Source organism: Natrix helvetica (assembly GCF_964273705.1).
Source record: "Natrix helvetica genome assembly, chromosome: 6".
Taxonomy (NCBI): Eukaryota; Metazoa; Chordata; class Lepidosauria; order Squamata; family Natricidae; genus Natrix; species Natrix helvetica.
Window position 1 is genome coordinate 21331635 of NC_138553.1, and position 27864 is coordinate 21359498.

The following is a 27864-nucleotide window of genomic DNA, read 5'->3' on the forward strand; positions in this document are numbered from 1 at the left end:
TGCAAAAACTTTTTTTTTTATTTGCCTCTTCAAAATCTTGGTGCGTCTTATACTCCGAAAAATACAGTATATATGTAGCTCTTCCAAAGCTTCATGGAGAAAAACTATGAGGTCGTTGGGAATTGAAAAACGACTTGATGGCACATAATCAATCAATCATGATGGTTTCATGACAATGAAGTGTCTGCAAGTAGCCAACGAAGTTTAGAGAGCACCAAGATAGCTCTTCCTTCCAGTGCAAATAGAAAAGCTTTGGGCCCTCCCTGCATGTGTCATGGTTCTATGGAGCTGGTACCATCACTTCATTCATTTTAGCTCTCATTCCCACCTAATTTGCTATGGGGGTACCCAGTGGTGGGATTCAATTTTTTTTTTTACTACCGGTTCTATGGGTGTGGCTTGGTGGGAGTGGCAGGGGAAGGATACTATAAAATCTCCTTTCCCTCCCCACTCCAGGGGAAAGTTATTGCAAAATCCTCATTTCCTCCTGATGTCAAGTTGGCCACACCCACTCAGTCACATGCCAACCACCTAGCCACACCCACAGAACTGGTAGCAAAAAAAGTTGAAACCCACCCCTGCCCTCCCTATTCTAGGGGGAGGTTACTGCAAAATCCCCATTTCCTTCCTGTCAGCTGGGACTCGGGAGGCAGAGAATAGATGGGGGTGGGCCCATTCAGAGGTGGTATTTACCAGTTCTCCAAACTACTCAAAATTTCCGCTACTGGTTCTCCAGAACTGGTCAGAACCTGCTGAATACCACCTCTGGGTGTACCCATCCCTTGCAGGGGAAGGAAAGCATAACTACTACAGGCTGGGAATGGTAATCCTTCTTCAGTAAAGGGGTGCATTTCCCCAGAGCTGCATGTGGGGTAGAGCTTAAGCAGTAGAGTTCAAGTGTACTAGAATGTCCTTTCTTTCGCTGAAACTCCTCTCTGTACCTGGTAGGGCCACATAATGTATTTAACCATGAAATGATTGTTTTGAATCTATTCTGTCTCTGCCTTCATAGAAGTTTAGGCCAGAGTACATAAGATATGCGGGACTCCTATAATTTAGGGTAGGAAAGCCCTCATTTTCTCTTTTCCTGGGACAGCACTTTAGAATGTCCAAACCTTTCCAATATAAAGTCTTCATCAGCATTTGTTAAAATTGTAATTAAATCATTGCAGGTGCTTTAAGTTATGCAGAACTGGGCACACGAATTACCAAGTCCGGAGGCCATTACATTTATATCTTGGAAACTCTAGGTCCTCTGCCTGGATTCCTGTTTCTATGGGCTGAATACTTTGCTATAAGGTAAACATTTCCATCATCACAGGTGTTTCCCCCACCTTTCTGGCTCTGTGGGAGGGCAGAGGGGAAGGTTTCGGGAGAACCTCTACTTAAGATTCTGTGCAGTTCGGAGAACCCTCAAATCCCACTCCTGGCTGACCTTGTTCACCCCACCCCACCCCTCCCAGGAATCCCCTTGCAGGACCTGGTTCCCAACAGGCTGCAGCCTGGCACTGGGCCACGGACTGGGGTTTGGGGACCCCCTGCATTACAACACTCAGTAAACATGATAGTGAACAAGAAATGCTCTGAATCATTGATGATCAACTATAACTAATACACAAACACACATGGAATGCCACAATCTGCACACTTGGATACAGAAATAAAAGATGACCTCGGCCAATTGTCACACTTGTTATATTTATGAGGCAAGAACAACCTATTATAATTAGCAAAAGGATAGAATGTCTTCCTTTTATTTTGTCCTGAATCAACTGTCCTTTAAAAAAAAACTTTTTAAGAAGTTTTTAAATTAGTTTATGTTATAACTAATGTTATGTTATAACATACAAAGAAAATACAAAAGCAAACAGTCAGTTGTCCCAATTGGGAAAATACTGGGCAGGAACATCCACAAAGGATAGCCACAAAAGTGAAGTGGTAGGCATGACCATGTGAGCAAAGGCTTGGGGCTTCAAATGTGCAGTTGCTTGTACTATCTTGTCTTTTTTTTACTCACCCACCCTGTCTGTTGACATCCCTAATACTAGGTGCAGAATATTTGTACTATGCCCTAAACCAGGGGTGTCAAACTCAATTTCATTGAAGGCCACATCAGTGTGGTGTTTGACCTCAAAGGTGAGGGGTGGGCGTGGCTGGGGTAGGTGTGCCCAGTTTGACCACTTGTGTCACTTGTGTCAGGGGTGCCTGTGGCGGCCCGAGCCCTCTTCCAGCAAAAACAGCCTCCTGCAATCCTCTGCCAGAGAAAACAGTTTTCTCTGGTAGAAGCACCACAGGCCGGTCCTTTGCTCTTTCCCGGTGGCCCTGTGGTCCATATCTAAACACCCCGCAGATCCGGCCCCCGGGCCTTGAGTTTGACACCCTGCCCTAAACAATTCTAAACATTAAAAATGATTAACTCAGATAGGATTTCTGGACAGCCAATCAATGCAAAAATAAATGTTTTATGGCTATTTCTGAGAGGATGTTTGGTTTTGAAATTATTTGATGGATGGTATACAATTATATCCGATTGCTTAAAAAAAAAAAAGATTGAGAGTAAATAATTGGGGGAAGCTGAATTTTGCAGATTCACTCCCTGGCTGCTGCTGTTTCTTTTCACTTTCTCCTCTTTATTGTCGCCTCTATCAGCTGCACTAGGACGTTGCACTATGTGCGGTAACACTTTCCAGTCTCCTCAAAGAGTATAATTTTTCCCTAGGCCAGCCAACAGCGCGGTTGTTGCCTTAGCATTTGGACGCTACATATTGGAACCATTTTTTGCACCTTGTTCGGCTCCACTCCTGGCTGTGAAGCTGGTTGCTCTTCTGGGTTACTGTAAGTCCCAATGGAAATCTTGGCCATTTTATTTCCCTAGCAGTAGTGAGCTATGCTGATTTTGTGTACTTAACTCACGCAGTTCAAGTATATATGGCGTGCATAAGCGCACCAGCGTGCCTACCGTCCCAGTCTTATTGTCCCCATTTATCTGTATTTACTTCCTTTGTTCACATTTATGTTCATACCTATACTTGTTATCTTGTACATGTTTGACAAACAAACAAATCTATCTATCTATCGATCGATCGATCTACCTACCTACCTACCTACCTACCTACCTACCTACCTACATCTATCTATCTATCTATCTATCTATCTATCTATCTATCTATCTATCTATCTATCTATCTATCTATCTATCTATCTATCTATCATCTATCTATCTAACTATCTATCCTATCTATCTATCTATCTATCTATCTATCTATCTATCTATCTATCTATCATCTATCTATCTATCTATCTATCTATCTATCTATCTATTCATCTATCATCTATCTATCTATCTATCTATCTATCTATCTATCATCTATCTATCTATCTATCTATCTATCTATCATCTATCATCTATCTATCTAACTATCTATCTATCCTATCTATCATCTATCTATCTATCTATCTATCTATCTATCTATCTATCTATCTATCTATCTATCTATCTATCTATCTATCTATCTATCTATCATCTATCTGCAAAAACACTCACGCAGGAATCACGAAATCTCCAGAACCGTAAAGCCTATAAACTTGAAATTTGGCACGTACGTTCCTCTTGGCTTCTAGGTGCTTGCTAAGAAAGGATTTTTTGAAATGACCACCAGAGCATTATTATGGTGTATATAATTATTAACATGCTCTAATGCTAAGGAGTTAGATGTTCTACCCCCCCTCCCAACCTGAAAACTTGGATGTGGGTGTGGCCAGCACACGACTTATCCGACCTGCTGGCTGAGAGTTTGGAGAGGAGCCTGAGGGAGAGAAGGGGATAGGATAGGGGAGGATTCTATGGGACAAGCCTGAGGGAGAGAAGGGGAGAGAAGAGGCCAATGGTAACTACGCATTAATTTTTAGGTGTCAATTTATCAAGCCCGATCACATAGTTTCGTAGCGGAGCACGACTATTCAGCTAGTAAATAAATAAGTATTTTCCCTTTCTTGCCACTCTAGACATTGTCCTCATCTTAAATTCTTGGAGTGTCAGCTGGAGTGCCCGGCTTCAGACCATCTTATCCATCATCAAGTTGGCAGCACTTTCTCTCATTATTGTCCCAGGCATGATGCTTTTAGCTCAAGGTATCTCACATTGTTGTTCTTGTTCTCTATTAATCAGCACAATGATAAAAACACAAGGAATACTTCCGAGGACTGAAGGCTTTGAACACAACCTATAAAATTTAACAGAAATGAAGAAGAAGAAGAAGAAGAAGGAGGGTATTTTCAGGAACAGACTAGAAAGTTCTCCATAAGGAAGCCAATCCTTATAGTTTATAATATGACTTACTCAACAAATGATAGTTAAAACATGGCTTATTGTAATGTTAACCCAATCTAGTGGTTGTTATAATTCATCCATTGACTATGTTTGGCAATGGCTTGTGAGATCTCAAGCAGAGGGAGCATATTCTTATTTCCTGCAACAAAATCCTTTTTAGACAAGATGGTTGTTTTGAATCTGGGCCCACCTGTCTTATGCAAATCACATCTTATACCACCAAGTTACAGGCATACACACACACACACACACACACACAACACACAAACCTGACTTTGGCACTAACCTATCCATTGTCAGAATGTCTATTTCTGCTATGATGCCTTTGCTTTGTAATTTTACTCTTTTCTTTAGGCTGTACAGGAAATTTCCAGGATGCCTTCAATACCCAAGCACTCGTTTTGGACAAACTACCTCTAGCTTTTTATGCAGGGATGTTCGCCTACTCTGGATGGTATGCATTCTTAATGTATATTTCTGAAACCTTCTCGTCATTTCTCACCGTTACTGAAACCGTTTTGTCTCTTGCTCCTCCCTTAATGCAGGTTTCAAACTAGTTTTGTACGAGAAGAACTGGTGAAGCCAGAACGGTGAGTTGGAAAAATGAAACTACATTCTGACTTAGATCAGTTTTTTTCCACTCTGGCCCTCTCCAGATGACTGAACTCCTCCGTTTGTAGGAAATGCTGGCATTGCATCTGGAAGACACCAGGTTGGTGGAGAAGACTGAGCTAGAGTAACAAGCCTAACAAGATACATTTTTGTGGCATAGTACTTTCAGAAGAAGACAACGGGGTGGCAGAAATGATGAAACACTGCCTGAACTAACGCGTAATATTTTAATTTTGCAGTCAAATATCATTGCTGATGCTTTTGCCCTCAGTATCTAGAAAACTGACAAGCCACATGAGTTCCCTATTGTGTAGATCGGGGTGTCAAACTTGATTTCATTCAGGACCACATCAAGATTGTATTTGATGTCGGGGGTGGTGGCCATGGTGGCCGTGGCCAGTTCAATGTCACTTATGTTGGGAAGGCACCTGTAGTGGCCAAGTGTTAAGGCAGGACTTCCCACAGACCTCCCCCTCTCATTATAATCTTCCTTCCTTCCTTCTCTTCTTTTTCCTTCCCTCCTCATTCTCCTTTCTTCTTCCTTCCCCTCTTTCCTTATTTTTCCCTCCTTGCTCTCTTCGCATCTTTCTTTCCTCTTTCCCTTTCTCCTTTCCTGTCCCTTCTTGCATAATCAATTAAAAACAAAAACCTGGAGTCAGTCAGATTCTGAGATGCAGTCACCTCAACTTATCCCAGTGCTTGGAGGAAAAGCCAGGCCTTCAAAGCTTCATGGAAGGCTAGGAGAGTGGAAGCCTGTTGAACTTAAGGGGGAAGACTGTTCCGTAGGGCAGTGGCTGCCCCATATGGAAAAGGCAGGGGTCTTAGATCCCATCAAATAGCAATATTTAGGAGAAGGGACTAGAAGCATACCCACTTTATCTGACTTGGTTGGATGGGTAGATGTCCTTAGGGAAAGGCAGTCATATAGATAGATAAGCCAGGTCTGTGGCATAATAGACAAGTCATTGTTTCAATATACTGCGGTTAAAATTGATTTCCTAAGAGTCCTTTACAAATGATGTACGTCTGTTCAGATATAAACTCTATTAAGCTGAAAGGGAAGGCTTCCTTCTGTGTGCATGCGATGCATATCGAATTGCAGGGCCCATCTGATGAGTTCATGTGTGAAAAACAATGAAAAGAAGAGCGTAATTAAAGATATATAAGAGAGCTGCACATTGCCAAGCACTCCACACCATGGATATGATGCAAATGTCTGAATGAGTTCTAGGAGCGAGAAAAGGATTCTACACATGCGAGGCAAGACCAGAAGCAACATAGAAACTAAACAAAGAGAGAAGCAACCTGAAATTAAGGTTTAATAAATGGAACAGCTTGCCTTCAGTGGAATCGTGGCTGCTTCATCAGTGGAGGTTTTTAAGAAGAGACTGGACAGTCACTTGTCTGAAATGATATAGAATCTTCTGCTTGAGCAGGGGGCTGGACTAGAAGACCTCCAAGGTTTTTTCCAGCTCTATTCTGATTGATGTGGAATAAATTAGAGCACTTCTGGCTATTGGAACTGCTAGGGGGTGGAACTGAATGAGGCAGCTTTGCCAACGTGCTTTGCCCTAACTTTTGCTCAAGCAAAGCTCTATGAAACTTTGCTGTGTTACAACTGTAGTATTTCTATGAAGAGAAGAACAGATAAACCAGGGAGTGAACAATGTGAAATATAGATCCTTACTCTCAAAACTTATACAAAGGTTCAATCTCCTTCGAGTTACGCTTGTTTTCTGGACAAGTCCATATACTTGAGCTCTGTGTAATTGTCATTAATTCAATTCTCATCCAAATATTAACTTTGGCTCCCTCTAGAGGCTTTATGTTATATTTAAAACACTGATTTCTGCAACCTCTTTAGCCAACGCATGGACATGAAGAGAAATGAGAAATTGTTCTGACAAATGTTTCTGAATTATAAAATTGTGCATTCTTGAAAGGCAGTTAATAGCAGCGAATGACAGCAGTGATAGACATTCAAAAAGGGACAATTTAATGAATTTTAATTAATAACAATGTATATATTAATAATTAATTAATTAATAACAATAAATAATAATACATGTAATTTCATTTCAAGGTATGCAGTGGCTCAGTGGCTAAGACACTGAGCATGTTGAGCAGAAGGTTGGCAGTTGGGCGGTTCGAATCCCTAGCTTCACGTAATGGAGTGAGCACCCGTTACTTGTCCCAGCTTCTGTCAACCTAGGAGTTTGAAAGCATGTAAAAATGCAAGTAGAAAAATAGGAACCACCTTTGGTGGAAAAGTAACAGCGCTCCCTGTGCTTTCGGCGTTTAGTCATGCTGACCACATGACCACGGAGACATCTTAGGACATTGCTGAGTCTTCGGCTTTGAAACGGAGATGAGCACTGCCCCTTAGAGTCAGGAACAACTAGCGCATATGTGTGAGGGGAACCTTTACCTTTTTAATTTCATTTCATTTCTGAAATGCTATAGGGTCTCATGCTTGAGCAGGGGATTGGACTAGAAGACTTCCAAGATCCCTTCCGGCTCTATTATGATTAATTAATTGATTAATTATTTTAAAAGCTATCCTATTCACGTTCACCTGCTATTTAAATTTAGCTAGGATTATGCTGTACAGCAAGATTGTGTAAAATTATTTTAGGATGCCAAATGGAGGACAAGTTGGCCTCTATTATCTGTCATGTGGCCAAGAAGCCCAGAATATATATAGGTAGCACATTTCCAAAAGAACAATGATGAGAAAAAAAAATCATCCTGACCTGTATTGGATATAAATATTACCTACGTCTTCATTCCAGCCAATTGATCTTCTACTTGTTATCCTGACTCTTACCTCCCTTTGGAACGGTTATCTGGCGCTTCCATTGTTTAAATGCCCTTTGAGCTAAGTTCTGTTCTGAAGTTCTGTTTTACTTCATTCTTTACTCCCAGGAGTAGAAGATATGTAGTTTACTTGGCTTTAATTCCCACTCAGAGCTGAAGAAGTTTCTTGGATGAGAAGTGAAACATCTTTTTTTTTACCTGAAAAGTTTTTTTTAATTTTTTGTTCTCTATATACAATTATAGGTATACATTCACATAGTTATTCTTCTTCTTTACATTCGTCATTCTTATATACTGTATTTGCCATTCCATTTACAGGGTTATAACATACTGTTTGGATTGCTTTGTTTACCATCCCTCGCCTGTTTTGACACCACTTTCTTTTCCCTATCTTTTCTCCCTCCTTCCCTTCTCTACTTTCTTCCTTCCTCCTCTCCCTTCCCTTCCTTCTTCTCCTACCTCTCCCCTACTCCTCTCTTCCTCTTCCCCTTCCTACCCCCTCTCCTTCTCTCTTCCACCTTCCTCTCCTTACCTAGAGAAGTGAAACCTCTTTAAAGAAAAACCAGAAAGTCCAGTTGCTTCTTGAAAAGGCACCTTTGGGATTGCCATTCTAAGGCACTCCATGGTGTTCATCCGCTAACTGCCCTCTCATGGAAGCCAGGAGAGCCATCGCCTGGCATAAGATGGCTGAACAATTTTGGTCATGCTTTCTCACCATTTGAAAACTGCACTTCCAACCTCTGTGGAGGGCATAAGGTCCAGGACAGCAGAATTAAATCTTAACGGGGACGTGGGCTACGGAGGTACTCACAAATGTCTCTATTTCCTTTTCCTTTTTGTAGAAATATCCCTCTGGCTGTGATTGTGTCTGTGATCACAGTGATTGTGGGGTATATGCTCACCAATGTTTCCTATTACACAGTCCTGACAGCAGCAGATGTCCTTGCCTCCCAGGCAGTGGCTGTGGTGAGTTGAAAGTCAAAGCTGTTTTTACAATCAGATTAAACTAACACACATACACACACCCTCACTGCACCCCTTTCAATACAGACATTTCAGAGGGTTCACTTTGCAATGGACAAAAGAGAGGTTTGGCAATTAAGTGGCAATTAAGCACAGTTTCACCGAATAAGGCTCTCAAGATCGGGTCTTTTCCTGTGTAAGATTGAGATTGTCTTGGCAACGTTTTGGTGAGGTCTCACTCAGCCTGAAGATGGCGAGTGAGACCTCACTGAAACATTGCCAAGACAATCTCAATCTTACACGGGAAAAGACCCGAATACAACAAAACCAGCATGTATGTATGTATGTACGTACACACGTACGTATGTATGTATGTATCAAGACGTTTTAAATTTTCCATTATATATTATTATTTTTGTAGAACTGAAAGTTCTGAAATGGGATTTGGCATGCAGCCTGAGGAATTCTGCAAGATGAAGTCCGCAAACTTAAAGTTGCCAGATTTGAACAACTATGAGAGAGAGATAAAAATAGAGAGAGAGATAGAGATAGATCAATGCATGCCCAGATATGTACAAACACACAATATTTCAAGATTAATTAAGAGTATTTCCAAAGATTTTCTTAAAGACCGATGAAGTTATAATATTAGAGACATAAGGAACAAGCAGGTGTAAAACTAGAAATGAAATACTGTTGAGTTGGTATCCCCTAACATCTCTGAAGGCCTCCTGGTGGTTTTTGTTCGCAGCTGAGTTGATTCATGCAGCGTTTCACATATGTGAATTACAACCATGCCTTTCTTTCCCCATCAGAGTTTTGCACGGAAAGCTTTCCAGAGCCTTATCTCTGTGATTCCAATCTTGGTTTCCCTGTCTTGTTTTGGAACCATGAATGGGGGAATTTTCACATTTTCAAGGTTGGTAGCTGGCTAATTTCTAATGTTTACCTTTATACCTGTTGGGAGAAATGTCCATCCGGGTTCAGTTCCAAGTGGGGAGAAAGACACTGGAAACATGGAAGCTGTTTGGAAAGATGGTTTAATGGGGGACAGGTTCACATGGTTTGAGGTCCTGGGCAATGAAGCACATGGGGGGCGGGGGCGGGAAAGAGATGTATACTCAAATTTGGGCTTTGAACCTGCTCCCTGTTCCTTCCTGTGAAGGAAATGTATTCTGATTGGTTGTCAGACTCTCATTGGGCCATGCAGGGGTAAATTTGTAGGTTGTCTTGAGTCCCAGTCTTGATTGAATCTTAAGGGGAATGTGGAGGGGGCCTTGCATGTGTGTGCCCACACCCATAATTCTATGTGCCCTCCCCCCATGCATGCATGTAACCCCTGCACATGTGTGCGCAACCCTGCACATGTGCTCAACAACCCCATTTTTGGCACGTGATGGCATGGTAGACCCATTTTTCACTCTCCTCTGGCTCCAGAGGCTTTCTAGGAGCTGGGGGGGGGGAATGGCCTCCCCCAACCCCCCGGAGGCCCTCCGGAGGCCAGAAATGGCCCGTTTTCCAACTTACGCTTTGCACGTTGGGCCAACGCACAAACCAGAAGTTCAGAAATGGATTTCTGGGTTGCCCATAAGGCCGTTTTTCTCCCTGAAGCCTCCAGAGGGAGAAAAACAGCTCAACGTGAAAACCAAAAACGAAGGCCGAAATTAGCTGGTCAGCATGCGCATGCATGTTGGAGCTGACAGGGCAACACCTCGCATGCCTTAAGAAATGGCTCCATGTGCCACCTGTGGCACACGTGCCATAGATCCGCCATCACAGTTCTAAGAGAAGGGTGGGAGCTAACTTTCTACAATACCATGACACATGTCACAGTGGTATTATTATGGCTTGTGGCAGACAATGATTAGGATCCAAAAGTCATAGAGGCAGGATGGGGACTGGTAATCAGGATAGCACATTTGATACAAATACAGTTTCTCCCAACTCAAGGGTGATGCCAAATTCAATTCAGACTCTAAGCATGTGAAAATGAGTAACAGAATACAACAGGGACAGTTGTTTGTTTCCGAGGCGCATTGGAGGGAAATTATCTAGAACACAGAAATGATGGACGATAATGAATTTTGTATCCCTACATTTCCCTCTTGGGCCTTTGGTGTTAGCTGTTTCCTCTCCCTAATTAATTTCATTTTCACTGCACAGATGTGAATGCATGTGGAAAAAAAAAGAGAAGTGGGAATTTCAAGGGGAAAAGACGAGCGGAGGAGGAATGAAGTCACTGTCTCCTTCAGATGATCCATTCTAATGTTTTGAAGCAAAGGAGGAGAAAATTGTGTTTTTCTCACAGATATACTCCTTTTTTAGGTGTTGAACATTGTGCTGAGCCTTGCCTTGCTTAACATGGACTGTTAAATAAGTCACTGTTGATCAAGTTCATACATATATAAACTTAGACTTGCAAACAGTAGTAACTGGGCTGATACAGCTGATAAGCTGAAGTAAAATTACCAACTTTTCAGGAGGAGGGGCAGATTTTGATTGTGCATAAAACACCCCGAATGATGGCTTTTTCAGTCTTCTCTAAAATTACCTAATGTCTTGGAAAATAGAAACCATTTAGATAAAAGAGGAATCAATCATTCTACAAATAGTTACTTAAATCAAAACCAATAAAATAAAGCATATTTTATTTTAGTATCCTATGACAATACTAAGTGTCATATCTTATGATTTTTTATGAATGTATTTTATGATTATGATCATGATTTAGCACTTATAGTTTTTTTGTACAATGCACCAAAGACAAATTCTTTGTGTGTCCAATCACACATTCTATTCTACTCTATTCTATTCTATTCTATTCTATTCTATTCTATTCTATTCTATTCTATTCTATTCTTTTGAAACAAGAGAAAGGAGAAGTTTGCGGCACTCTGTTGACTGTTTTTGCATTTAGATTTTAAAAATATTATTGCCTGATTTCATTCAGAGCCATCGTTTGAAGAATGGCATAAAACAGGGGTGTTCAAACTTGAGAACTTTAAGACTTGTGGACTTCAATTCCCAGAATTCCCCAGCCAGCATGGCTGGCTGGGGAATTCTGGGAGTTGAAGTCCACAAATCTTAAAGATCTCAAGTTTGGACACCCCTGGCATAAAACTACTTCTATGAAATGTGTTTCCAATCTACCAGGCTTTTACTAGTGATGTTTCTTACATTCGTGAGCTTTTTTACAGCCCTTTTTCTACTTCTAGGACATTGTTTGTGGCTTCCAGGGAGGGGCAATGGCCCACCCTCTTCTCTATGATCCACATCCAACGCCATACCCCAATGCCAGCCGTCTTGCTAATGGTATGCTTTTTTGTCTATAGTGTCAGATGCATTTCTTACTTCAGTGCCTCTGATGTGGCAAGCCTGTGACAATCATCTTTAGCTGACAATAATGCAAACAGTCTGTGTTATTGATAACCTGACCACAGTAATACCAATAATTGTGAATATGGGTTGTTTTGCTTTTAAAATCATCATGATTGTCTATATTGCTTATGATTTCGTGTCCTCAAGTCAATTTTGATTCTTAGCAACTACATACTATAGATAGGTCTTCTCCAAGGTAATCTATCCACTGCTGGGCCATCAACTTTTCTAAAGTTGCAAGTTCTGTAAATCAATCAATCCATCACTGCTGTAGTTGAGTCAGTCATCCTCTTCTCTTTTCTTCTACCTTTCCCAATAATATTATTATTTAAGTCTCTTAAACAACAAAAAATTAGGTTAAATTGCCCAGATTGTGTGGTGAATTGTGGCATGTCTGCATATGTATCTTCATGCATGCATATGTAGTTTACAAAAAAGTGTTTTCAATTAATATGCTAGTCTTTTACTTGTATCTAATGATACTTAGATGTGTTGGACTACAACCAATGGTGGGTTTCAAATTAATTTAGAACCTCTTCTGTAGGTGTGGCCTGCTTTGTGAGAGTAGCTTGCTGGCCATGTGACTGGGTGGGAGTGGCTTGCCAGCCATGTGACTGAGTGGGAGTGGCTTGGCAGTCATGTGACTGGGTTGGCTTGGCCACCTTGTAAAATGTGGTGAAACTCACTTAACAACGCTCTTGCTTAGCAACCAAAATGTTGGTTCAGAAACTCTGGCATTTGAAGCACGCAAGTCTTAAAGCTATCAAGTTACAAGACCCTTGCACCCCTAACCCTTTAGAAAAAAAACCCCAGGGGTGTTCAAACTTGACAGCTTTAGGACTTTAAGGTTCAGATAGGACTCTTAGAGGCGGGCAGGGCGATTGGTGAGCCAGCCAATCAGCAAGCAGAGGGTGGGGCAAGAGTGGTGCGGACAGGCAGGGGGAGGGAGCTGGAACCGGTTCTAAACGGCAAGGTAGATTTGTGGAACCTCTTCTATAGAAGAGGTTAGAACTGGCAGGAACCCACCCCTGACTACAACTCTCATTCACCAGTCAGTTGTGTGTTCTTGTGGAGTATGAAAGGCAGTTAATAGCAGTGAAAGACCATTGCTAGCAGGGGATTGAAATTCAACACATCCAGATGGCATCTGATTTTGCAGGATTTATCTATGTGTTCTGTCTTTGGGTGAATTTTCTACAATGCTTTTTTTTCATGAAATGCCAGGTGCTATTCCTAAATTGAACAATCCATCTGCAAGACTTTACCTTCTAAGACTGATGGAACGAATTAATATGCTGGTGTATTGATCATATGTTAAAATTCAAATCAGCTAAAACACATTAAGTGTTTGGCAGTCCACATTGGCAATAGATTTCTGTTGATGATTTATAAAATATTTCAATGGATTTGTTCTTATTTTTAGTCTAAAATATTGTGCTTAGAAATTTCTTTCTGGTTTGGATTTGACCTGTGAGCTATTGTCATTTCAAACAACATCTGAAATTTAAGCTCCTTTCACAAAGCAGGAACACTCTTGCATTCTTGAAACTGTTGGCAGTACAAGTGCAAACCCTATAAACAGTTTTGAAAAACAACAACAACAACATTCTTTTCATGTTTTGTCCAAAGCAAATGAGCCAAAGTTAGCTTTGGATTGCTGCCTTCTTCCAATGAAAACTCTGATGGTTTAGTTTACTATCTTTTCATTTTATGTCTTCAAGTTCCCTTTGGTCACAGCCATGATTTGTGTAGGAGATATTTACCACTTGTTGAACTTCTTCAGCTTTTCCCGGTGGCTCTTCATAGGACTAGCCACCCTTGGGCTTATAGTTCATCGCTGTCGCTATCCTGATATATTAAGCCCGTTCAAGGTAAGATATGATAGTTTGAAGTCTCTTAGGAACACAATGCTTTACCTTTTTTCATTAGCTCTGGAGAGGTGAATCAAGAGTTCTTTGGTCTAATTCCTCTCAAATATAAATCAAATAGTAAAGTGGCATTGTTATTATTAGTTGCGATGGCACAGTGGTTAGAGTGCAATACTGCACTTCTGCTGCTTGCCGGCTGCCTGCAATTTGGCAGTTCAAATCTCACCAGGCTCAAGGTCGACCCAGCCTTCCATCCTTCCGAGGTGGGTAAAATGAGGACCCAGATTGTTGGGGGCAATAGGCTGACACTATAAACAGCTTAGAGGGGGGGCTGTAAAGCACTGTGAAGCGGTATATAAGTCTAGGTGCTATTGCAATTATATATGCCACCCAACTCCTAGCTGCTTTGGGCAATTTGCAAATTATTTGAAAAACAGGCTAATAAAAATAATAAGGAAGAAACAGGGATTATTATCAATCAGTTGGCAAGTTAATTTGAAGCCAATATACAAATGGTGCTGGATGAGAGCTGGAGGTACCCTGGTTCAAACTTCTGTTTAGCCATGAAAGTGGCAAGGAAATCAATAACCACTTACCTATCTTAATGGAAGTTAAATCCTGGGTCTTTGAATGAAGGGTGGCATACAAATGTTATTTATGAGCACTAATCCAACTACAGTGTTTACTTGCCTCCAAGAAGTCCTGAAGTTACTTTGTTCCACCAAGGCTACACTAACAGAATCTTGCAAGTCTGAAAATACATATATCTCCCTCTTGCCTTTACAGTTCAAGAAAATTATGGCGGCTCAATTGCCTTTTATTTGACCACTAGCTCATAACCTGGCGTTGCCTGGGTGTTTATTTATCCCAATCCTATATTAGACAGGAATGGTGATGATAAGTGGCAACGTAAGTGCGGAATGGGCTGTCCTCCCTCCTTCCATGAACATCACTGCAATTCCTGAAGAGGCGATGGCAAGAGCAACTTCTCCCTGATTTCTGCAACAATTAAATTAGTTAAAAATGTTTTCCCTCTGTCCCCAGAAGCGTAATTTCTAATGTTGGATTTCCCCGCTTACCAGAGGGAGCCCCCTTGTGGAGTACTGTGAAGCCATTACCACGGCAACTCCACTGTGCTGTACAATAGAATTCATTTTAAGGCAGTATAGTAGAAGTCATTTTAAGGCACAACAGGCCTTACACACACACACACACACACACACACACACACACACACACACACACATATATATATATATATATATATATATATATTCGCAGATTTTCACAGGTGTAGGTATGCTGGTCTTGTTGTATTTGGGTCTTTTCCCATGTAAGATTGAGATTGTCTTGGCAACGTTTTGGTGAGGTCTCACTCAGCCTGAAGATGGCGAGTGAGACCTCACCGAAATGTTGCCAAGACAATCTCAATCTTACATGGGAAAAGACCCAAATACAACAAGACCAGCATATATATCTTCAGGCTGGGTTTTGGACTTAAAGCATGGTTGGAGCTGCCGTCTTTCTCTAAATCTTGGTGAGGGGGGTGGTGGAGTGCTGGCTTTGTTTCAGTAAGTGGAATGATTGGTTGTGTGGTTGTATCATGATTGGTAGATTGGTGCTGATTGGTGCTGGCTGTGTGTCTGTTGTTGTTTCATGATGTAACGGCCTGGGTGGTGGGTGGGGCTTGTTTGTTGACTAGGGCTGGTTTCCAGATGTCTGGTAGGTGGGAGGTATCGTCATGTTTATTCATGTTGTGGGAGTGTTTCTCTATTTTGATAGCTTCCATAATTATTCTCTTGTTGAAGTGTTCAGTTTTGGAGATTAACCTGGTTCCTTCACAATTAATTTCATGTTCTGTAGCTTTAAGGTGCTGGAAAAGGGAGGAAGTTTTTTCTTTTTTTTCTTACTGCGTTCTTGTGTTCTGCGATGCGTGCATTTATTCTCCTGTTCATTTGTCCTATGTATGTTGCAGGGCAGATTTTGCATGGTATTTCATAGACTCCTTGGTTTTCTAGCTGGGTTTTGTCTTTGGGGTTTCTTAAGATGTTGGCTATTTTTTGGTAAGTGTTGAAGGTTGTCTTGATATTGTGTTTGTGGAGAATTTTGCTGAATTTATCTGTGGTGCCTTTGATGTAAGGGAGGAGGGCAATGCTGTTGTCCTGTTCTGTGTCTCATTTTTTGGGGGGAGCCTCCCTTTGGATTAGGTTGATAATTGTTTTTCTTTGGAATCCGTTTGAGATTAATACGTTCGTGAGAGTGTGTAATTCAGTTTTCAGGTGTCTTTCCTCAGGTTGGTGAGTGCTTTTTGTTCTTGCTGTAAGGTGCTTCTGGGTGGATTACTGGAGCAAAGGATGTTGGTGACTGCAAGTCTGATTTTATTGGCTTCATCTGGGTTGATTTTGGTGAGTGTAGCTTCAACTCTGCATATGATGTCTTCAGTGGGTATGCATTTAGGGCATACAGCCAGCACCAATCAGCACCAATCTACCAATCATGATACAGCCACACAGCCAATCAATCCACTTACTGAAACAAATCCAGCACTCCACACACCCCCACCAAGATTTATAGAAAGACAGCAGCTCCGACCACGCTTTAAGCCCAAAACACCAGCCTGAAGATGGCGAGTGAGACCTCGTCGAAACGTTGCCAAGACAATCTTAATCTTATACGGGAAAAGACCCGAATACAAGAAGACCAGCATACCTACACCCGTGAAAATCTACGAAAACAAATATATATATTTATATGTATGTATGTATGTATGTGTATGTATGTGTGTGTGTATGTATGTATATATATGTATATATATATTCTAGTGCAGGGGTGTCAAACTGGCAGCCCATGGGCCAGATGCATCACGCACAAGCCACACCCACTCCAGCTCTGCGAAAGGGAAAAACATCACGATACGTCATGTGATGGCAATGTGACGCGGGGAGTTTGACATCCATGGCCTAGTCTTTTGCTGCTGCTGTTTCTCAAGGACATTTCCATGGGTCATTACAGATTCTAACTATGATGGAGACTTTGATTACAATATGACAAAGACCTCCCATGGAACATTTTTATCTAATCTAATAACAACCTACCTTTCTCTCTCCCTCTCTCCCCCTCCAGGTTCCTCTTTTCATTCCCATTTCTTTTACTGTCATCTGCCTTTTCACAGTGGGAATGTCTTTCTACTCAGACCCGGTTAATATCAGCATTGGATGTGCCATCGTTTTAAGTGGTCTTCCAGTTTACTATTTGCTCATCAAACAATCAATGCCAAACTGCTGCCGTAAAACTTTCTGTGAGTTGATCATTTTGGATTATGACGTCCTTAATAAATAATAAATTAATATTAAAATCATAGTATATGATACTATAAGCTAAGGCAGGAGCAACATCCCCTGTGATGCTCAGCTTCAACTTCTGGTATCTCTAGGAAACTTGGCCTAATGTGTCAGGAATCAGGATGCTGGAGAAAAGCCCATCATCTACTAGGAGGTTTTGCATGCATTTGCCTCACCTGTAGTGCCCTGTATTTGATCCTTAAGATATATAATATAGGGATCATTTATAAAGCTCAATAAGCAAATATGAAATAGTCCATTTTACATAATTAACTTTGGATAGAACGTTTTAGGCTAATCTGTGTAAACAATAACACACTTTTCACATTATAATTGTATTGTAAATTATTGTATTGTATAATTATTGTAAATTATTAAATTATTAAATTTTAATAATTTAAAAATTAAAAATTAAATAAATAATTGTTATAAAACAATTATATTAATTATATTATTTAAAGACCCACCCACCCCAGAACTAACTTTAATTGTGGAAATTCAGCTGCAATTCAGCAAGGTTGGGACGCAGAGACTATCTAGATCAGTGAATCTTTTTTGGCTGGCGTGCCAAAAGCAGGGGAAGCGCAGGGGGATCGTGCGTGGGTGTGCCGCACTCATAATGCAATGCCCGACCACCAGTGCAGATGCATGCATGACCAGCTCTCCCCCCTCCATTTTTTGCATGCTTTTTTCATCCTCCCCAGGCTCCAGAGGCTTTATAGGAGTCTGGGGAGGGCGAAAAGAACCTCCCCCCCCCCAGATGCCCTCTGGAGGCTTCAGGAGCTTCCCTGAAGCCTCCAGAGCCAAAAAAACGTTCCTACCGGCAAACCGGAAATTCAGGAACGGACTTCCAGTTTGCTTGTAGGCCGGTTTAAGCCCTCCGGAGTCTTCAGGGGCCTTCCGGATGCTTCCCTGAAGGCTCCGGAGGATGAAAAATGACCCTATGAGCAAACCGGAAGTCCGTTCCCGAACTTCCGGTTTACCCGTAGAGCCGTTTTTTGCGCTCCAGAAGCCTCCGGAGGACCTCTGGGACGGGGGCATCAGGGGAGGCTGCTTCCGCCCTCCCCAGGCTCCTATAAAGCCTCTGGAGCCTGAGGAAGGCGAAAAATGGCCTTTAAAAAAGGCTAAAGTCAGCTGGGCAGTGCTGATATAAAAATATAAATTTTATTTATATTTACATTTATTTTATGAATGTACAGACTGCTCCAGCCAACCAACTGAAAGTACCACCATATTCATATTCTTCACCTTTTTCTTTCTGCAGGTTTTCTTACACTGAAGCTTCAGATCCTGTTTAAGGTAGTACAGCAGGAAATCAGGACATACTGACCAGTCCTTACTTTGAACTCTTGACTTTGGAGAGCCTTCTGTACAAGCTTGTATTTCCTATCACACTTAGAGTAGCTTTGCATGGCTGCTTCCAGTTTGGAGTTCCAGCCCCATGTAGAAAGTTCACCAGAGATCAAAGGCACAAAGAAGCTTGCCTGGATTCTTGCTTACTATTTGATTGTTTTTACAAATGTAGTCTATGCTGCTCTTGGTATTATCCTCATCTGCAATGCAGATGCACTTAGGTGCAACCAATAAATAAATCTGATGCAGTTGCATCTGCATACACATTATATTTCTGTGCAAAGCTTGGGTAGAAACACATTGCTTGTAGATTTTGAAAGACCATAAATTTGTTATAGCTGTGGTATATTTTGAGGAGCATTTCTGGGTAAAAGAGAACTTTGGATGCTTTTCAGCCTATGAAAAGCTTTACGGAAGAGACATTTTTCAAAGATCTAAGTGCCTTTGGTAGGATTCATGATATTTTTAAACATGACTGGTGTCATTATAGTGGGTTTCCGGCACATCAGGGTGCTATGCTGAATCACCATTGACATTCCTTCTGACTTTGATGGTTTTAACAGGATTTTTCAACCACAATGACACCCCACTTTCAGTTACTGTTCCTGACACTTCAGCAAGCGTTAGTAACTCAAGTGTTAATGTCAAACACTTCAGTGCCATCACATCAGTTGGGAGGAAACTATTGTTCTCTACCCATTCAAAGGAATAATGATCTTGACACAGTTGCACTGCAGTGATTAGGATCTAGTCAAATCCTCATCCTCATCTTGTGGGACTTTCGAATATACAATATGCCCCTGTGTATGGTTTGCCAATTGCACAGTGGCAGATAAAGCAGCACTCCAGAGGGTTAACATCATTGCCCAGAGGATCATTAGTTGCCCTCTCCCCTCCTTGGAAGAGCTTTATAGCTCCTGCGGCCTTAAGAAAGTTCAAAACGTTCTTATAGATCCATCTTATCCTGGGCACCCTTTTTTTTAAACTATTACCATGTGGCAGACGGTACAGGATATTAAAAACAAGGACAAATAGACTGAAAAACAGCTTCTATCCCAGGGCAGTAACCATATTGAATTCTACGGTATAGTGCAATATTAATGCAGTATCAGGGGTTTTCAATTCAATTGTGTAGAATGTGAAGGATGTGTCTTTTTGTTTTATTTTTTTAAAATAGTTTTCTTATGTATGATGTACACTGAAGATGGGATTTAATTTTGTTGCATGAGGTGCAATGACAATAAAACTTACAGACGGATCGTTATTTAGAACACAACACGCCAGATATCACAGTCACCAAAACCTGAAGAGTACAATTTATGATATCGCTGTACCAGGAGACGTCAGAGTCAAAGAAAAGAACTAGAAAAAAGCCCCACGAAATATTGCAAACTGGCCATCAAAACTACGTGATTATGGATGAAGCATGTAACAGTGATACCCATTGTCATCGGGGCACTTGGCACCATGTCCAAGAATTTTATAAAGACATCAAGAAATCGCTACTTCCTGCAATAACACCAGCGGAACTGCAAAAAACTGCGCTGCTTGGAACATTGTACATTTTAAGAAAATACTTGGTTGATACCTAGGAAGCTGGCAGCAGCGCATATCAACCATCAGTGCCAGTCAGTTGACTTTCATGTTTAATGAATAAAACAACAACAACAACAACAATAATAATAACCAACCTGTTCATGGTTTGGATAGACTATAACAGTGATGGTGAACCTTTTTTGGCTCGCGTGCCATAAGTGGAGGGAGCACAGGGGGTCGTGTGCGGGCGTGCTGCACCCATAATGCAGTGCGTGACCCCCCCAGTGTGCATGCACGCACTACAGGTGTGACCCCCCCATTTTTACATACTTTTTTCGCCCTCCCCAGGCTCCAGAGGCTTTATAGGAGCCTGGGGAGGGCAAAAACAGCCTCCCCCACCCACCCGGAGGCCATCCAGAGGCTTCAGGGACCATCAGGAGGCTTCCCTGATGCCTTCGGAGCGCTCAAAACGACCCTCTGAGCAAAATGGAAGTCACTTCCGGTTTGCTCGGAGGGTCGTTTTGAGAACTCCGAAGGCTTCAGGGACAGTCAGGAGGCTTCCTTGATGCCTTCGGAGCGCTCAAAACGACCCTCCGAGCAAACCAGAAGTCCGTTCCCGAACTTCCGGTTTGCCCGTAGGGTCGGTTTTTGCTCTCCAGAGGCTTCATGGAAGCTCATGAAACCTCCGGAGGGCCTCAGGTGGGGTGGGGGAGGCTCTTTTCACCCTCCCCAGGCTCCTATAAAGCCTCTGGAGCCTGGGGAGGGGAAAAATGGCTTTTAAAAAGGGTGAACTCAGCTGGCCAGCACGCCCATGCACGCTGGCCAGCTGACAGGGCAGCGCCTTGCATGCTCTGACAAATGGCTCTGCGTGCCACCTGTGGCACACGTGCCATAGGTTCACCATCACTGGACTATAAGAACGTGTTTGATTCAGTTCCCCACAGCTGGATCAAGAAATGCCTGAAAATCTTTGGCATCAGCAGCAACATACAAAAATTCATGGAAACTTCAATGAACCTCTGGAAAACGAAGTTTATGGCTAATGGAGAAGAACTGGGTGAAGTTGAAATTAAATGAGGCATTTTCCAGGGTGATTCCCTTTCACCCCTACTTTTTATATTCTCAATGCTACCACTGACAACCATTTTGAAGAAAGTGAACTGTGGATACGAACTTGCAAAGAAAGGACTGAAAATTTCATACTTGGTGTACATGGATGATTTGAAGCTGTTTGATAAAACAAAAGCTGAATTGAATTTATTAATTGAAAAGAATTTAGCCAAGACATTGGTATGCAGTTTGGAATTGACAAATGTGCAACAATGGCAACCAAGGCAGGCAAGGTCCTAGAAGATGATGGAATATAACTTGAGAATGAAGAAATGATAAAGGCAGTAAAACCAGAATAAGGCTACAAGTACTTGGAGATTTTAGAGACCTCTGACTTAATGCATAATAAAGTCAAGGAATTAACCTCAGCCAAGTACATTCGACGAATTCGCAAGATATTAAAGTCCAAACTGAATGGAGGAAACATCATAAAGGCCATAAATACCTGGGCTATACCTGTAATTCGATACTCTGCAGGAATAATTGACTGGACCCAGATGGAGTTGGACAATTTGGACAGAAAAACAAGGAAGCTTATGACAATGAATCATGCTTTGCACCCTAAAAGTGATGTTGACTGATTGTATCTACCAAGAGCAGAGGGTGGCCGAGGACTCCTACAAGTAAAGCAGACTGTGGAAGAAGACATAGCTTGAATGATTACATCCAGAAAAGTGAAGAACCAATGATTAAGGAAGTAAATAAAGGAAGCCTTTTGAAGACAATTAAGTTAAAAGCTGAATATAGGAAAGACGTAATTGAGAAGCGAGCTGAAAATTGGAAAAGCAAAGCTATGCATAGCCAATACTTGAAAAGTATTGAAGGCAAAGCTGACCAAAAACTAACTTGGAACTGGTTAAGTTCAGGAGTACTGAAAAAAGAAACAGAAGGCTTTATTTTGGCAGCTCAAGAACAAGCCTTAGCCACAAACTGCATGAAGGCAAAAATTCAACATGTTACCACCAACAGCAAATGTTGCCTCTGTAATGAGAAAATGAGACAGTTGACCACTTGATCAGCGGGTGCAGCAAAATTTCACAAACTGACTACCTACAATGCCATGACCGCATTGCTAAGATTATTCACTGGAAATTGTGCCAAAAATTTGGATTTGAGTACAGCAAAAACCACTGGGACCATCAGGTTGAGAAGCTTTAAGAGAATGAGAAAGGCAAAATCTTGTGGGACTTCAGAATCCAGACTGACAGGCACTTGGCCTACAACACACCTGACATAACAATAATTGAAAAGAAAAAGTATGGTTCATTGACATTGCAATACCTGATGATGCACGAATTGAAGATAAACAGCAAGAAAAAATCACAAAATACCGGGACTTGCAAATTGAGGTTGAGAGACTGTGGAAAAAGAAATCATGTGTTATCCCAATTGTAATTGGAGCTCTGGGAGCAATACCTAAAGGGCTACCTCGCTATTTGAAAATTCTAAATTTACCTGACTTGAACATTCTGACTCTACAAAAAACCACCCTACTTGGAACAACTTATATCCTCTGACGTTACCTTAACAGTTCCTAGGTCCTTGGTTAGGACTCGAGCTGTTAGGCTACCAACCAATCCCAAAGGCTGTGAATCTCACCAAAGATTAACCTAATAATAATAATAATAATAATAATAATAATAATAATAATAATAATAATAATAATAATAATAATAATAATAATAATAACAACAACAACAACAACAACAACACAACAACACAACAACAACAACAACATAATAGCAGGGCCATGGCCTCATATGTACTGCAATATTTTGCTTAAAACAGCAAGATTCCATTCTTTCACTAACATGTTTAAGACTGATGTGTCAGACTGAAATGCATGGCTTTGTAAAACAGAGGGGAGAGCATGCTGTAAATGTTTTGTGTATTAAATGGCAGCAATGCTAATTCTTTTCAGTCTATGTCTGTTTCAGATGTGTTCATTCATAAATACGTACTATTTCTGCCTTAATGTGTATGTTTCTGAAAAACAAAATGAAAAATATACTCATTTTATATGCATTTTGTCATAAAGTATACATTTTGCTGTAAACTATTTATGTTTACAGCAAAATGTATACTTGTAAATATATCCAATGCAGCAAAAGTGCATTGCCAAATTATGCACAGTGCAACTGTCGAATTATAATTATTTTTTATATTTGTGGGGCTGCGAGAATTATGGTGGGCATGCCTATTGAACCCATTTCTTCACAGTCCCTAGAGTTAAAACAATTGTTCTGCAATACCATTTCCCTTCAAATTATTCCCAACACATTTAAAAGTAAAGCTGCATTGTCCACCCCATCTGCAGATCAAAAATATATTCAGCATGGTGACATCCATATGCTTGTAATTCTAGAACTAACAAAAGGCACATTTAATCAATCATTGATCATTCAAAGCCAGCCAATAGCTGAATATAAGGAAAACCTGTATTCTCTCTCTCTTTCAAAATTGCCAATTATTGAATTACTATCTTCATCCAACCCCACAAATTCTGCCAGTATTCTCTAAATTAACAAATATCCATTAATTTATTAATTTGGCTTAGTTTGGCTTCTTCCAGGCAGACAGGAGACTCTTAGCATGCTACAATCTTAAAAAAGAAAACACCAAAACATTCACAGTGCAAAACAATCAAATCAAAATGAATGAAAAATAAACTGGCATAAGCACAATAGCTTAAAAATGACAAAAAACATGATGAAAAATGCTGACACAACCAATAAATAGATGGTGACATTCTCAGTTCCACAGCTTTTCTAAATAGCTGTTTTGAATAATTTTTGAGAAAACAATTTCTTGAAAAATAAGTTTGTGGGATTCTTTCTGATAGGCAAATTATTAATCTTGATTCTCCAGGTACTAAAGTCTACTATATATTAAAAAACTTGCTTTTAGCACAAAGTTCAGAGACATGACATGGTTAAGATTACCACACAGTAGTTTCTTTGTTGTAGACAACAAAGTGTAAGATAACTTCTACGTGCCCTTCTATAGAATGTAAATGGAAAATATTTTTCTTTCAGGACAAAAATTGATTTATTTCCTATCAATTTCAAACAATCTTATTTTAAAAAGTGGGTATAATTTGAAACACCTTTATTTTAAATCAAGGTTCCAATTCCTGAAAAGAAAAGCACCTTGACCAGTCTATGTAATATGGACTTTGGCCGTTTTGTATTTTAATTGCTTGCTATAATTTATTAATGCTTATATAACTGGTTTAAAGATGAGATAATTTATACAGAGAATTACGCCTGACCATAGATCGAAATCCAGTCCTTCTCTGTCCATAGTTAATACTATTGGCATCACCAGAATGGTTTTCAAATCAGCAGTTGTGAAACAGAAATGTATCAGGAAAGGTTGATGTTAATCATGATAAAGTACAGAATTATAATTATTTTTGTTTCTTTGAAATGAACCATCTTCCTCCTGAATGTGTGACCCTCTGAAGCTTGTGTTCAACCTCTGCATTCAATGTTTTGCTGTAACCTGAACTTCATGGAGGAGGAACACAGGAAAAATTAAGTGTACTTAAATGTTTAATTAAGTTCATTGTAAATTTTGGTTCGGTACCGGTCTCACATTTTGTTTTAAAAACCAGTCATGCTAAATGCAAGTACCATATTTTTCAGAGTATAAGATGCACTGGAGTATAAGACGCACCAAGATTTTGACAAGGCAAACTAAAAAAAAAGTTCTGCAGACCTCCCCCCAAAAGGCCTGTTTTTTGCGAAAATGGGCCATTTTTTTGTCAAAAAAGGGCATGCATATCCTTTAGGAGGCTTATAGCGTGCTCAGGGCTGGATTTTCCTATAGGCTAACTAGGCTTCAGCCTAGGGCCTCAAGATCAAGAGGGGCCTTTTATTTTTATTTATTATCCATGCCACATTTTTTATAAAGGTTAGTACCAATTACAACATGTTTCATTTAATATATTGATATATATCACAGTAATGATGTATTTTATTATCTCTCATGTAATTTACAAACTTAAAAATGGGAGGTGAAAGGGCCCCATAAGTGGAATAGCCTAGGGCCTCTTTTCATCTAAATCCGGCCCTGAGCATGCTCCTGTGGGCTGGGGGGGAGCAAAACTGAGCAAAAAAAGGACCCGTTTTTCGCTCATTTTTGCCCTCCTCAGCCCCCAGGAGCATTGTGGAAGCCTCCTAAGGGCTATGCACGGCCATTTTTGCAAAGGGGGCGGGGTTTTGGGAGGCCAAAATGCTGTATTCAGTGTATAAGACGCACCCAGATTTTCTCCCTCTTTTTTGAGTGAAACGGTGCGTCTTATACTCTGAAAATATGGTATATCTTTTTCCTGCTTATTTAACTTCATGTAGGCAGAAAAAAATCCATTTCCCCTGAAAAATGAAAGCCAGTTGATAGCAAATCTCTCTTAGAAGAAATCATTGCACAACTGGCATGCCACAATTTATGAAAATAAGGCAATGAACAGACTTTTATATCTGTTCATTGCCTTATTTTAAAGAATAATAGTCAGGAATCAGGAACTGAGGCCATAACAGCTATGTACGTACCAGTATGTATACTTCATATGTATACATGAAGTTAGGATGAGGGAATCATATCAACTTCATGTTCATTCCCAGCTTCATGTTCAGCTTTCTTCATGACTGGGAATATTGGCTCAGAGTGCTGGGAGTTGTAGTTGTAGTTCAATTTTGCAGAAAATCTTTGGTCTCCCACCCCTACTTTGGGTAATATGGCACCAAGTCACTTATGACAGGAAGGAATAGAGACTGGGTTCATTTAGCGAGCTAAGCTATTATGTCATTGGTTAGTTTGTGGCATAACGGTGTTTTACACACTCAGCCAGTTTATGATTCAATATAACATACAAATGCAAAAACTTGTTTATTTAAAGATCTATGATTCACTAGATTAGTATTGTGGAAACTCAATCAATATTGTGTGGAGTTGATTGTTTCAGCCTGTCTATCTGTGTTCCAATTTATCTGCTAATTCATGACTCTTCCAGATATTCTTCCTTCCTTCCTTCCTTCCTTCCTTCCTTCCTTCCTTCCTTCCTTCCTTCCTTCCTTCCTTCCTTCCTTCCTCCCTCCCTCCCTCCCTCCCTCCCTTCCTTCCTCCATTTCTCCCTCCCTCCCTCCCTCCCTTCCTAATCAAATATTGTGGCTCCCTCACTGTTTTTAGATTCAGTTACAGCTATTTCAAAAATATTTATTTTGTAAATGTTCTCCTCCTCCTCCTCACACTCAGTACACCTACTCACATAAACATACACACACTCACACCCTAGCTCAGTGACGGCTAACCTTTTTGTCCTTGTGTGCCGAAAGCGTACACACATGTGTGACAGTGCACAATTGAGTGCCCACACCCATAATGCAATGTGTGCACGACACCCCCCTGCATGCTCTGACCCCCTGCACGTGTGCATGCAACACCCCTGCTCCCCCTCCCCCATGCATGTGTGGACACCCCCACGCCCCAATTTGGGCATAGCAGGCCTCCCTGAAGCCTCCTGGGACCAAAAACATGTGTGCAACCCTCCGCCCCCCACGCATGCGCGGCAGAGATCTGAAAATCAGCTGGCCGGCAGGAGCCGCGCATGCATGTGTGGTAAAGCTGAGCTGGGCAACACCTCGCATGCCTGCAGAGAGGGCTCCGCGTGCCACCTGTGCAGTGGTGGGTTCTGGATTCTGGTACGGTTGGAACAGCCCCAGCATCACTCACATGGACGTGCGCGGGGCGCGCATGCATCATACTTGCCTGTGACACTTCCGCAAGCCTCCGCGATGCTCCAGATGCTCGGTGGAGTGTCACACAGGCGCCGTACACAACATGCACGTTCGCCGAAGCGCCAAAGGCTTAAAGCACAAGTAAGGAGCTCGGGCAGGTGGGTGGGCCCTCCGGAGCACCGTACTGGAACGGTACCCAATACTCCGGACAGGCTCCAGTACGCCAGTACCGGGGCGTACTGCCTGCAACCCATCACTGCACCTGTGGCATGCCTGCCATAGGTTCGCCACCATAGCCCTAGCTTATACAGTTACGTCCATACAATGCCCCACAATTTGAGAATGCATTTGCTATCAAGAGATCGTTAGATGTGGATCACTTTGATTGAAATGGCAGTGATATATATCCATTAGTTTTAGGTTGTGGTTGTATATACTATATTGCACCACCAACCAACTAACCACCTTTTAGCTTAGCAGATTGTTCCAATTCAAGTTCTCTGTTATTCTGAGGTACAGTGTTTAGAGAGAGAAAAAAAGCAGGCAAATGAATCGAGTTAAAAGAATACAAGAGCCTGCTCCACTGAGTCTGGGAATAATTATAATTTCATGACTATGGAGAGTTTTCTGCCAGTATCCACGAAACTACTCCCTCCTGTTCTGGATTAATTTCCCTGCTCAGGAGGGAAATAAATAATAATGGAAATGCCTAACATAAAGGCTGTAAATGTTTTTTTTAAGCGTATCCTAGTTGACTGTAATATCTGCCTGAATCATAGTTTCCCATAGGCAGGTGCTAGTCCAAGAAAGACCTGGGA

General features: G+C 41.2%; 1 protein-coding gene across 2 annotated transcripts in view; it reads left to right on the plus strand.

Annotated features, from left to right (window-relative positions):
- LOC309394819 (cystine/glutamate transporter-like) overlaps positions 1–20429 on the plus strand; it is a 33386-nt gene extending 12957 nt beyond the window's left edge. For both annotated transcript variants that reach the window (XM_081958440.1, XM_081958441.1), the window contains exons 3-13: positions 1173–1299; positions 2720–2835; positions 4006–4131; positions 4685–4784; positions 4876–4920; positions 8602–8725; positions 9538–9641; positions 11938–12034; positions 13822–13971; positions 17092–17266; positions 18574–20429. In XM_081958440.1, coding sequence (XP_081814566.1) covers positions 1173–1299; positions 2720–2835; positions 4006–4131; positions 4685–4784; positions 4876–4920; positions 8602–8725; positions 9538–9641; positions 11938–12034; positions 13822–13971; positions 17092–17266; positions 18574–18638 — 1229 coding nt within the window. In that variant the 3' untranslated portion in view covers positions 18639–20429. The remainder of the gene's footprint in view (positions 1–1172; positions 1300–2719; positions 2836–4005; positions 4132–4684; positions 4785–4875; positions 4921–8601; positions 8726–9537; positions 9642–11937; positions 12035–13821; positions 13972–17091; positions 17267–18573) is intronic.
- The last annotated feature ends 7435 nt before the right edge of the window (positions 20430–27864 follow it).